This window comes from Halichoeres trimaculatus, unplaced genomic scaffold, assembly GCF_033239565.1.
Source record: "Halichoeres trimaculatus isolate MK-OKI-2021-1 unplaced genomic scaffold, fHalTri1.1 fHalTri1_scaffold_18, whole genome shotgun sequence".
Taxonomy (NCBI): domain Eukaryota; kingdom Metazoa; phylum Chordata; class Actinopteri; order Labriformes; family Labridae; genus Halichoeres; species Halichoeres trimaculatus.
This window is the reverse complement of record NW_027437196.1, coordinates 252,501-265,775: the sequence shown is the minus strand read 5'-3', so window position 1 is coordinate 265,775 and position 13,275 is coordinate 252,501. Positions and strand designations below refer to the sequence as shown.

Genomic DNA, 13,275 nt, shown 5'->3' with positions numbered 1-13,275 from the left:
ACTGAAAAGGCTTTGAAAATTCGCTGGCATATAGTGGCAGTGTTTGGTGGAAATGCGCTGGAAGCCGGTCACAATTAGACGTAGAAGAAGAAGAGGGCGACATCATGTCATCATTCCCGGTAAGTACGGCGCTCGGCAGTATGCGATTTGGGACAGCACTACACCCTCAAAATGTGCGCACTAAGCCAGTGAGTATGTAGTATGCTTAGTACACTCAATGGGACACACTAAGAGTGTCATCAATCAAAGCTAATTATTAATGAGAGGAGACGAGCTCAGTGATGCCCCCTTGAGGCGTAACCAGGGGCGTCCTGTGGTTTAGTCTTTGAGCTCCTTCACATCCTGAGGTCAGTGTTTTAGGGTTTAAGAACAGTTTTAAATCCCTGAATGTGACTTTAACTGAAATCTTCCTGTAATTATCCCCGAGCCTGAACTACAGCTCCTCATTGTTTTACCTGACGAAGCAGCACCGCCTCAGGTCAGGATGGAGGAGGGGACAGACGTGGTTGGAGAAGCTGCTCCAACACAAAGAGCTGCTGTCAGTCTGTGAACAAAGCTCACTTCCTGTCCTCCTCTGATGGCTCTGTCACAGTCAGTGTGTTTAGCTCAGGTGATCCTGACTCAGGTAAACAGACGGGCTTTGTGTGCGCTCAGATTCAGGGCCTATAAAGGCTGAGGGGTCTGAGGGGACCAGCAGATCCAGGTCTGAGGACGCTGAGAGGAGCTGGAACAGCCTGTGGAGAACGACGAGCAGAGATGAAGGACGAGGAGGATGAAGTGGCTGTGATTGGGATTGGATGTCATTTCCCTGGAGGTGTGATTATCCTTCATCTCTCTCAGGTTTATTCAATGATTCACTCTTAATGAAATGAGGTGTGTTTCCTCCAGGTGAGGGGGTGGACAGTTTCTGGAAAGTTCTTCTGGAGGGACGGAGCTGCGTGGTGGATATTCCCGAGGGGAGGTTTGATCCTGCGCTTTGGTTCGATGCTGACGGAGACAAACCAGGAAAGACTCAGACCACCAAGGCCGCTTTCATCGAGGGGTGAGGTCCCGTACTCAGATGATCTGTGATGATAACCTGAGATGACCTGTGATAACCTCTGATGATGACCTGTAATAACCTCTGATGATGACCTGTGATAACCTCTGATAATGACCTGTGATAACCTCTGATGATGACCTGTGATAACCTCTGATAATGACCTGTAATAACCTCTGATAATGACCTGTAATAACCTCTGATAATGACCTGTAATAACCTCTGATAATGACCTGTGATAACCTTTGACCTGACCTGTGATAACCTCTGATGATGACCTGTAATAACCTCTGATGATGACCTGTGATAACCTCTGATGATGACCTGTAATAACCTGTGAATCCTCCAGGAGGTGACTTCTGCTCATGGACCCCTCTGTTTCTCTCTCTCTCTGTGTTTCAGGTTTAACGGCTTTGATCACAGATTTTTCAGCATCTCTGAGGCGGAGTCTGAGTCCATGGACCCTCAGCAGAAACTGGTCCTGCAGTGCTCGTACAGGGCGCTGGAGGACGCAGGGATCGCCATGGAGAGCATCAGTGGAAGCAGGACTGGAGTTTACATGGGTAACTGATGATTAAATCATAAATAAACCACACGTGATTAGAGTCAGCGCTGACGGCCCTCCTGTGTTTCAGGGCTGATGAACAGGGACTACGAGAGGCTGAGGAGCAACAGCTCGAAGACCATAAACCACTACAACGGCACGGGGACCGCCATGAGCATGGCCGCCAACAGAGTCTCCTTCACATTTAACCTCACAGGCCCCTCCCTGACCGTCGACAGCGCCTGCTCCTCCTCCCTGGTGGCCGTGCACTTAGCCTGCCAGGCCATGAGGCAGGGTATCTGACTCCGCCCCCTCTGACCATGAGTTCAGGAGCCCGTGGAGATGCAGCAGCTTCATCTGTCCTCTCTCTGTCCAACAGGAGACTGTGACATGGCTCTGTGCGGGGGCGTCAGCTGCATCCTAGAGCCCAGGGTCTTTGTGGCTCTGAGCAAAGCTAAGATGATCTCTCCTGAAGGGACCAGCAAACCTTTCTCCAGCGCGGCGGACGGGTACGGCCGAGGAGAGGGCTGCGGGGTCCTCCTCCTCAAACCGCTGCACAAGGTCAGAGCAACAAACGCTGAGGTTATTAAAGAGCAAACTGCTGCTGAACTGACCGACCTCTGCTCTGCAGCACCTCACACAGCACAGACCCACTGACGCCCCATGGTACCCCGTTAGATACCCACTTCCTGACTGACCCACTTTCTCTCTCCAGGCCGTCAAAGACCACGACCGCATCTGGGGCCTGATCAGCAAAACAGCCGTGAACCAAGACGGGCGCTCCGTGACCCCCATCACCAAACCCTCCATGGCCCAACAAGAGGAGCTCCTCAACAGGGTCTACTCTCAGGCCGACAGGGACCAAGTCCAGTACGTGGAGGCCCATGGGACTGGGACCCCAGTGGGGGACCTGACGGAGGCAGGAAGCCTCTCAAAGGCCATCTGTAAATCCAGAGCTCCTGGTTCAGGGACGCTCCGGGTCGGGTCTGTGAAGGGGAACATCGGACACACAGAGTCTGCTGCAGGAGTGGCCGGACTCATCAAGGTCCTCTTAATGATGAAGCACCAGACCTTGGTCCCCACAGTCCACTACTCCCAGGAGACCTCAGGCGTGGACGCCAAATCCCTGAACATGCAGGTGGTGGAGGAGGCAGAGAGGTGGGAGGCAGAGGGGGGGAGGATGGCCGGGGTGAACAGCTTTGGGTTTGGAGGAACCAACGCTCACGCCATCGTACGAGAGCACAGACAAGCCCCGCCCCCCTCTGGGTCCTCTGGAAGGAGTCCAAACCTCTTTGTGGTGTCGGCGTCCTCTGAGCGATCCCTGAGCCTCACCGTCGCTGACACCCAGCAGAGACTGAGCAGGGGTCCGACAGTGGACCTACGGGCTCTGTCGTACACCGCCGCGTGTGGGAGGAGTCACCGCGGACACAGATACAGGAAGGCCTTCATCGCCTCCTCGCCGTCAGAGTTAGAGCGCCAGCTGACGTCAGCTCTGAACACAAAGGTTGGAGCGACGCCGTCAGACGTGCGGGTGGTCTTTGTGTTCTGTGGGAACGGGGTCTCGTACCGGGGCATGTGTCAGCAGCTCTTCAGAGAGTCCGCCGTGTTCAGAGACAAGGTCAGAGAGGTCCAGGATCTGTTCCAGACCCATAAAGACATCCGGATCATCCCGTGGCTCTCTGCAGACGCCGCTGATGATGATGATGATGGTTTCAGTCAGCCTGGCGTCGTCCAGCCTCTTCTTTTCGCCGTTCAGCTCGGTATCAGCGCCCTCCTGAAGCACTGGGGGATCAAACCGGACGCTGTGCTGGGACACTCGGTGGGCGAGGTGGCCGCGGCCCACTGCGCCGGCCTCCTGTCTCTGGAGGACGCCGTGAAGGTGTTGTTCCACCGCAGCGCCCTGCAGACGGCGGTCCGCGGAGGGAAGATGCTGGTTGTTTGTAACGTGGCGGTGGAAAAGGTTTTGGCGTCGCTCCCAGACGACGTCTCCGTGGCCGCTCTGAACAGCCCCCGGTCCTGCACCCTGTCAGGAGACCCAGCAGCCGTAGACCTCCTCCACCAGAGGCTGGAGTCTGGGTTTGCAGATGAAGCTGTCTTCCTCCATGAGCTGGACGTGCCCGCGGCGTACCACAGCCGCCACATGGACCCGGTCCTGGAGGAGCTTCAGAGCCGGGTCGGTCGATTGGCTGCTCAGGACGAGGAGTGCAGACTGTACTCCACCGTGACCGGACTCAGACGCTCAGACGGAGACTTCCTGACAGGAAGCTACTGGGCCAGAAACCTCCGGGAGCCCGTTCTGTTTGAGCAGACCCTGCATGCGGTCCACAGAGACCAGCCGTCCAGGAGCAGGGTGGTCTTTGTGGAGATCGGACCTCGTGGAGCTCTCCACAGGAACATACTGGAAACACTGGGAAACGACACCATCGTCCTCCCATCAGCCCAGCCGCAGAGAGACCGCCACGCCCTCCTGTCCACGGCGGGCAGACTGTTCGAGCTGGGTCTGGACGTGGACCTGGGTGAGGTCTACAGGGGCTGTGAGACCTCACCCACAGAGTTCCCAGTCTATCAGTTTGACAACACGAGACCCGAGCTGAGCTTTGAGGCCATGGGCAGAACCGACGCCTCGTGTGACTTCTCTCATCATCCGCTCGTTTCTCAAAGGAACCGGAGCCGCACAGAGTTCACCTGTGACCTGTCCTCAGAGACCGCCCCCTACCTGTGGGAGCACCAGAGCCACGGCGTCCCCATCCTCCCAGGAGCGGTCTACGTTGAGCTGGCCTACGCCGCGGTGATGGAAAGCCTCAGACCAAAGAAAGCGGTTTCTCTGCTGCAGCTCAGTGTGAGCTTTGAGAAGGTGTTTCCTCTGAGCTCGGTCCGTCCTCAGCTGACGGTGGAGCTGGACCAGAACCAGGGCTCATTCATCATCCGGTCCTCGGGGGCGTCGCACGCCTCAGGTACGTACAGGTGTACGGACAGACCGCCTCTGTTAGAGGAACCAAGCATCAGTCTGGGTACCGTCAGTCAGAGGTGTGGACTGGTCCTGACACCTGCAGAGGTCTATGGGGCTCTGTCTGAAGCAGGGTTTGAGTACGGGCCGGTCTTCAGACGGCTGCAGGAGGTCCGCCTCGGAGACCAGTTCAGAGAAGTCCTGAGCGAGGTCAAAGTCCCCAGTGAGCTCCTGAAAGACCTCCATGAGTTCTTCCTCCACCCCGTGCTCTTGGACTCTTTCCTTCAAATGTCCGCGGTGGCGGCGGCGGTGGGACGGTCCAGGACTAAGCGTGGATTCCCCTCAGCCATCGGCAGCGTGGTCGTATCAGGGCCGCTGCAGGAAACCATGGTCATGTACTCACGGGCCACGCAGGTGAGTCAGGATCACCTGGAAGTGTGTGGGAGCTTCTGCACACCTGAGGGGACCGTGCTGGTGGAGCTGAAGGGGGTCAGGATCTCCTTCCTGGGTCAGGGCTCAGATATCCGGTCCTGGTTCTTCCACAGTGAGACCGTGGCTGTGCCCCTGGAGACGGACTCTCAGGGTCCCAGGATGAGGGTGGTGGTGTTTGAGGATGACCGTGGTCTTTCTGAAGGACTGAGGCCGTTGGTCCACCCAGGGTCAGTGTTTGTGGGGCGCAGACAGAGGTGGACCCCAGACCAGGTCAGGGGTTTGGTTTCTCACTCACTGAGAACAGATCCAGGACTGGAAGGAGTCCTCTTTGTGTGGGGGGTTGAAGATCTGAGTCCGCTGTCCCCTGAGAGGATCCTGGACTCCCTGGTGACCTGCTGTGAGACGCTTCGACAGATCGTTCTGGCTCTGAAGGATCTGGGTCGCCCCGGCTGTGTCCGTGTGATCACCTACAGGTCCACGGAGAGACACGTGGACCAGGTCTCTGCTGGTTTCGTCCTGCCCGGCCTGGTCAGGGCCTACGCTGCAGAGATCCCGGGTCTCTCCTTCCAGCTGATCGATCTCTCCTCTCTGACCGGGGAAGACCTCCAGACCCTGGTCCAGGTGATGAAGACCAGCAGACACCAGGAGGTGGTGATCTGTGGGGGGAAAGCTTCGACCTCGAGGATCCAGAGATCCCCAGAGACGGACCGGGACCTGCGCTCACAGGATCCAGATCATCAGAACTTCACGGTTTGGACCTCTGACCCGTACAGAGTGACTCGCCTGTCCGCCGTCCCCTCAGACCCTGAGGTGACCCCAATCCCAGAGGGGTCTGTGGGGATCCGGATCAGCTGTGTGTGTGTGCACTCTGCTGATTATTTCCCAGTTTCTGCCTCACACCTGGACCACGGCAGGACCCTGTACTGGGACCAGCGGACGACACAGGACCACAGACTGCTGGCTCTGGACTTCAGGGGGACGGTCTCAGCGGTGGGGAAAGGAGTCCACCACCTGAGGGTAGGGGATCCCGTGGTTTCCTGTTACCCAGTTCCTGCCTCGGCTCAGGTGACGGTTCCTGCGGCGGTGTGTTTCAGCACACACACGCTCCCCTTCCTGAAACACACGCCCTGTGTGTCCTTCTTCGTCCTGGCCTGGGAGATCCTGCAGAGAGTCCTGTCCAAGGTGAAACCACCCCGCAGGTTGGTCCTGATCTCGTCTAACCCGGGCTCCGCTCTGATGAAGGTCTTGGCTCTGACGGCCAACAGATCCAGCTGGAGCGTTTCCTCCTCGACCCACTTCAGACCAGGGTTTAGTCAGAGTCCTGCCTTGGTTTTCCTGCCCCCCTTTGACGGCTCCTGGCAGCAGATCCCCGCCGCGGGGGGTCCTGGTAGATGTGTGATCTTTGTGTGCAGCGACTCCACGTGGTCCCCCCTCTCAGTCAACAGGATGAAGAGTGAACACACCCAGGTCCACAAGCTCAGCCTGACTGACGTCCTCCAGAGAACCGGTCTACAGGAGCGGTCCAGGACCGTCTCTGACTGGCTCACTGCTCTGGGCTTCGGTCCAGGATCCCTGCCCCTGAGAAAAGAGACGTTTCAGTCGTCTGACGAGTCTCACAGTGACCCAGAGTCCTACTTCACATCAAACACGGTGAAGCAGGTCTTCCTGACAGGATCTGACCCCCCAGAGTCTGGTACCCCACTCCTCATGAGACCAGGTCCCCTCTTCAGACGGAGCAGTGCGTACGTGGTCTCTGGAGGACTCTCTGGTTTGGGTCTGGAGACGGTGAAGTTCATAGCGGGGCACGGTGGGGGCTGTATCGTGACTTTGTCCAGGAGGACTCTGAGCGAGGAGCTGAAGGTCCAGATGGACCTCCTCCACAGACGACACGGGACCAGGATCCTGAACATCCAGTGTGACGTCTCGGAGTCCGTGCAGGTCCAAGACGCCGTCTCACAGATCGAACAAAGGTTCCCGTCGTTTCCCATCAGAGGAGTGTTTCACAGCGCTGCTGTGCTCCACGACGGGATGATAGAGACCCTGGACCAGACCCTCTTTAGGAAAGTCCTGAAACCCAAAGTGGGTGGAGCTCTGAACCTCCACCACGCCACGCTCCACAGGACGCTGGACTTCTTCGTGTGCTACTCCTCCATCTCCTCCTTCATCGGGAACACGTCTCAGAGTAACTACGCAGCCGCCAACTCCTTCCTGGACACCTTCTGTCACTACCGCAGGAACCGGGGCCTCCCTGCCCAGTCCATAAACTGGGGTCCCCTGAACCTGGGCCTCCTGCTGAACAAAGACCACTTCCACAGGTTCCTGGAGGCCAAAGGGATGAGGACCATGGGCGTCAGCGACGTGAGCACGGCTCTTAAAAAGTGTCTCCTGATGAACAGAGCGCAACAAGTCATCTGTAAGTTTCACTTCAGGAACCTGAGCGTCCACGTCCTTTCCCAGAATGCATCACTCAGGGAGCGTCTGTCGGCGTTGGTGCAGGCCGAGCTGAGGGAGGACGTTAGTCACGGATCTACAGCTCAGAGTTTGTCTTTGGCTCGTGAACGTGTGAGGAGCATCGTCAGTGAGATCAGCCGTGTTGGAGTCGACGAGCTGGATGAGGAGTCGACTCTGGGCGCTCTGGGCATCGACTCCATGTTGGCCATGACTCTGCAGAACCAGGTCTTTCAGGAGACGGGTGTTAACGTACCGTTGGTCAGGATCCTGGACCCAAAGAGCACGCTGGGAACTCTGGAAACGATGGTTGTTAATGAGAAATGAAGTCGAGGGCTTCGTTTAAATCAGTTAATCAGACTCTTTGAACCAGTTTAATTCTCTGGTTTTTCAGTCAAAGTATTTTTAACATCCAGCGTCGCTCTGATGATTCACTTTCCTCATCTGAAACAGAAATGTCTCAGAGTATTTTCATGTGAACTTTATTTTAGAGACTGTTTGACTGAATCCTGTTTTTATTGAAGCAAAGACAGTTTGATGAAGTGTGAACAAACTCAGGACAATAAAAATCTGGATCAGATCTGTCTCCACCTCTGTGGTTATTTATTTATGATGGAAGAACCATGTAGCTATGCTAATGACAGTGAATGTTAGCATTTGATGAATGAACCAGAGTTAGCTTGAAGCTAATTCACATCTCCAGAACAGTCACAGATGTTTCTTTTTATCTGTTTAATATTGATGAATAATCCTGATCACTCAGATCCACAGTCTGTAAAAAAATGGACGTCATCTTGCTCGGCTCGAAGTGAAGTCACCACAAAAACTGCTCCCCCTGGTGGCTGGCTGCAGTATAGGTCAAAAAATCCATCTCCCCAGTCATTCCAGATGGGCTGATGTCAAACTTTAAAAAATAAAATCACCTGGTAGAAATGTTTCTCTCGTCGTTTGCGGTGTCTGTGACGGGGTGTTTGGGTTTAAAAACCGTACATGGTAAGGGGCGGGGCCACGCTGTCTGCTCCAAACACAGTCAGTCATTAGATACAGCGGATGATATCTGATTAAGACCTGGAGGTCAACACAGAAAGGAAAATTAAATGTAAAAGTTAATGAAAATGTTGAGCTGTAAGGCCCTGAAAGGTCACAGACAGGCTTTTAATGAAACTTTTTATTAAATGATTTAAGAATACACTCAAACATGATGAACATGGAATCAAACAGATTTATATTAAAATGTTTTTAACATGAACATTTCATCGTAAACAGACACACATTAATCTAAGTTTGAAAAGTTTGTGTTGAAGTTTTAAATGATCCACGCTGTGATGAAACGTGTCTCACAGGATGTTTGGTCAAAACAATAAAACGCTTAAACTCACAGACATGAACACAGGGTCTCACTGTCCTCCGTCTCCTGGGTGGAGTCTACAGCCGAGTGGAGACCTCCTGAGTCTCCTGGATCTCCTGGATCTCCTGGATCTCCTGGATCTCCTGGATCTCCTGGGCCTCCTGGGTCAGAGGTGGACTCGTGTGGTCACAGAGGTTTTCCTCCTGACCCAGTATTTCCCTCAGGGTTGACAGAGAGGCCGTGGGATCCAGCAGCTTCACTAGGGGGACGCTGACTCCTCGCTCCTGGAAGATGGCGTTCTGCAGGGTCATGGCCTGCATGGAGTCCAGTCCTAACGAGGACAGCAGACGCTGGTCCGTCAGCTCGCTCCGATCCACGCCGCAGGTCTCGCAGAGCAGAGAGACCACGAACTCTTCTGCTGAAACCTGCTCAGCAGGTCCAGGTCCAGGATCCGTCTCCTGGGGTTTCCTGAAGGCCTCCTGGACCAGCGCGGACAGGCGCGCGGTCAGGGCTTTGTTCTGGGACAGGATGTTGAACCTGATGTTCCTGAAGTGGAACCTGCACACGGCTTGTTGGGGACGGTCCAGGAGAAGACATCGCTCCAGACTTTCATGAAACTCGGCCACGTCCATCACCATCATCCCCTTAGCCTCCAGGAACCTCTGGAAGTGGTCCAGGTTCAGCAGGAGGCCCAGGTTCAGAGCGCCCCAGCTGATGGACTGTCCGGGCAGACCCAGTCTGCGGCGGTACCGACAGAACAGGTCCAGGAAGGCGTTGGCGGCCGCGTAGTTGGTCTGCGCTGCGTTTCCCAGGAAGGCGGAGATGGAGGAGAAGCAGACGAAGTGATCCAACGGGCAGCGCTGAGCGGCGTGGTGCAGGTTCAGAACCCCGCCCACTTTGGGTTTGAAGACTTTCTCATACAGAGACCGGTCCAGGCTCTCCATGAGCCCGTCGTGGAGGACCACAGCGCTGTGAAACACTCCTCTGATTGGACGATGAGGAAGCTTCTCTGAGATGACGCTGAAAACTCGATGGACCTCCTCGGACACGGACACGTCGCACTGCATGGTCAGGATCCGGTTCCCACACTGACCCTCCATGCCCTGGATCTCCCTCTGCACGTCTGCAGACGGTCTGCTCCTGGACAGGATGAGGACGGACCCCCCTCTCTGAGAGATGAACTTCACCGTCTCCAAGCCCAGACCGGACAGACCCCCTGACACCACGTACAGCGCCCCCTTCCTGAAGAGGGGTCTCTGTGCTGGCAGCGCCGGGATGTTGGACCGTGGGCGGCCGGTATCATCCTCCAGAACAACCACAGACAGCCTCTCTGAGGTGAAGTAGGATCGTGGTCCCTCAGAGTCCGGTTTCTTCAGGTCTTCAGGACCCTCCTCCTGAAAGGTGCAGCTCTCCACAGTGAACTTCCTGCTCAGCCTTAAGGACTTCATCCACCGGTAAACGTGGGGCCTCCGAGCACTCAGGGATCCTTTCTGCAGCACGGCTGACGTCTGGATCATCTGCACGTGGACTCTCTCCTTCAGGCCGAGGAAAACCTCCTGAGCCGGACTCTGGGTCTGAGAGCCACAGAGGAAGACCACGTGTTGGACGTTTGGAAAGCTGCAGATCTTCAGACTCAGGGATTCATCAAACGGAGGCAGGACGATCCAGGCGTCGGCCCGACCCACGCCCACCAACGCCCCGTCAGACCGAGAGCCGACCGTCACGCTCCAGCCCGACCTGAAGGAGGTCAGAGATAAAACTCTCAGCAGAGCAGAGTCCGGCTCCGAGGAGAAGATCCCCAGGTTCTGTTTGGCTCTGGGCAGGGCTCGGTTCAGGATCTCCCAGGCCAACACAAAGTAGGAAACACAAGGTGGACTCTGGAGGAACGGGAACCTCCTGGTGTTGTAGCAGACAGTCTCTGGGACCCTGACCCTGCTGGAGGCCACCACGGGGTAACAGACCGCCACCCGGTCTCCCACTCTCAGCTTCCTGACTGATTTTCCCACAGCGGTGACGGTCCCGCTAAAGTCCAGAGCCAGGAGCCCGTGTCTCTGGGACGAGTGTTTGTTCCAGTACAGCGTGGGACCGAACCTCAGGTGGGACTCGCTGACCGGGAAGAAGTCCGCCGTGTGGACACAGATCCTAGAGGGACGGATTTCAACGGAGGCGTCATCGATGGGCTCGACCGTCTCCTCTGAGTGGGCGGAGCTTAGCTGAAGCATCTGATGGGCGTCAGCTGTTTGAAGGGTGAACAGCTCACACGCCAACGAGGACGGACTGACCAATGAGCTGTCAGGGATTCCAGGAGGAGAACGGACTATCGACGGTTTCAGGACCATCCGGTCTTTGACCACCAACTCTGGGTACACGCTGCTGGGACAGGACCTGAGGACCTGAGAGAGGACTTCGATGTCCCCTGGAGAGACGGAGTGGATGTCGATCAGCTGGAACAGGAGGTCCGGGATCTCTGCGGCACAGGATCTCACCATCCCAGCGAGAGCAAACCCAGGACTCACGTGGTCCACCGTGAGGTCAGAGGAACAGAAGGTGATGGTCCGGATCGAGCTCGGGAAGTGGATCAGCTTCAGCTTCAGGACTATCTGACGGAAAGTCTCACAGCAGTCCACCAAACTCTGCAGGACCACATCAGGTCTCAGTGGAGTCAGGTCCTCTTTGCCCCACAAAAACAAGACCTCATCAAAGTTCCCCTCAAGATCTGCCATGAGAGACGGGAACCCACGGGTCAGGAAGTCTTTGGTCTGGGAGTAAGCGATGTACCGAGACCTGGAGTCCAGATACTGTCGGAGTCCCTCAGAGATCCCCAGGGGATCACTGAAGACCAAGGCCCTGGGAGGGGGAGCAGATGTTAGACCTGCAGGGACGGGACTGAAGACGTTATGATAGAAGTACTCCTGGACCCCCTGAGACCCAGACCTGAGGTACCTGATGACCACATGTTTCACCTCGACCAGCACTCTGCCGCCATCGTCTGAGAAACATCCACAGACCTGGAAGTGATCCGGGCCCACCTCAGTGGCTCTCAGGTAGACCACCATGTCCTCCCTTAAAGGTTCGCGCACCGTCAGACTCCCAATCCTGGAGGGAAAACCCGGTCTACCTGAAAACCTGTGCTCCACTGTGACCGGGAGAAGCTGCATCAGAAAGTCCAGAACCACAGGGTGAATGTAGAAGTCCTGCAGCTGGGACCGGACCTGCTCTGGGACCGTGACCACTGCGTAGGCCTCCCTCAGGTCCTCTCCATAGTGCACGTCCCCCTTATTCTGGAAGACCGGTCCGTACTGAAACCCCCCAGCAGAGAGGTGTCTGTAGAAGTCCAGAGCGCTCACCACGGACCGGCACCTCCTAAAGATGGCGTCCAGCGATATGAAGGGCTCCTCGATGGACCCGGGTCTCAGGAGGGACACGGAGCCTGAGGCGTACGTGGCAGAGGAGGACAGCACCCTGAACCTGGTCTCTGTCTCTGTGGGGTGGAGGTGGACCTTCATGTCCGGGGGGTTCTGGGTCAGGAGGAACGGACTGTGGAAGCTGACGCTGAGCTGCAGGGATCTGAGCGCCACCTTGGGTTTGGCGGTGACCATGAACGCGGCCAGCCCCAGCTCGGCGTAGAAGGCCCCGGGGATGATGGGTACGTGGTTGTGTTTGTGCTCGCTCAGGAAGACGGCGGCGTCAGACGTCAGGTCGCAGCTGAAGACGTGTGGTTCACTTCCTGTCTGGAAGAGCACGGGGTGAGGACTCGAGTTCCTCTGAGCGGCGCCGATGATCACGTCGCGCACCGAGCAGTCGAACCGGTACCTGGGGATGGGCAGAGGCCTGGTCTCAGCTCCTCTGTAGAAGACGTCCCAGTCCACATGAAGACCGCGTTCAAAGAGCTCAGGAACCACAGAGGTCAGGGTCTGGTGGTCCTGGTCCGGCTGCACAGCAGTCAGAACCGCCGTGTCGTGGCCCAGAGTCTCCTGGATGTTCCTCTTCAGGGCTTTTCTGGGTCCGATCTCCACAAAGATGATGTTCTTCTGTCCTTTGGCGGCTGATCTCAGCGCCGACTCGAACGCCACCGGCTCCCGGACGTTCCTGGCCCAGTACCCCCCTGTGCAGAAGTCCCCCTGCTGTGCTTCCTGTCCGGTCACCGTGGAGATCAGCTCTGCATCCAGACCGTTCACCTGCAAGGTCCCGATGGACTCCTCCACTTCTGCCAGAACCGGGTCCATCATGGAGCTGTGGTACGCAGCAGGAACATCCAGGACCTGAAGGAACAGATCCTGACCCCTGGCCGAGGTGCTGAGCTCTCTGTGGAGACTCTGGATCGAGTCCGCGTCCCCGGAGACGGTGCAGGACTGAGGGCTGTTGTACGCAGCGATGCAGATCCTCCCCGAGTGTTTGAGGAGCAGATCCGTGACCCGGGAGACCGCCATGTTGCTGATGACCAGCATCCTGCCCCCGGTGACCCGGCTCTGCAGAGAGCTGCGCACGTGGATCACCCTCACAGCGTCCTCCAGAGA

General features: G+C 56.6%; 2 protein-coding genes across 2 annotated transcripts in view; one reads left to right on the top strand and one right to left on the bottom strand.

Moving 5' to 3' along the window:
* Positions 1-756: 756 nt before the first annotated feature.
* On the top strand, positions 757-7,737 carry pks1 (polyketide synthase 1). The gene is made up of 6 exons (XM_074694031.1): positions 757-814; positions 889-1,042; positions 1,442-1,602; positions 1,675-1,878; positions 1,963-2,144; positions 2,299-7,737. Exons 1-6 carry the CDS (start codon positions 757-759, stop codon positions 7,735-7,737), a joined length of 6,198 nt encoding a protein of 2,065 aa, XP_074550132.1.
* Positions 7,738-8,715: 978 nt separating this feature from the next.
* LOC141807185 (phthioceranic/hydroxyphthioceranic acid synthase-like) overlaps positions 8,716-13,275 on the bottom strand; it is a 9,473-nt gene continuing 4,913 nt past the window's right edge. The window contains 1 exon segment of the mRNA XM_074692972.1: positions 8,716-13,275. This exon segment is cut by the window's right edge and continues 1,209 nt beyond it. Coding sequence (XP_074549073.1) covers positions 8,836-13,275 — 4,440 coding nt within the window. The 3' untranslated portion in view covers positions 8,716-8,835.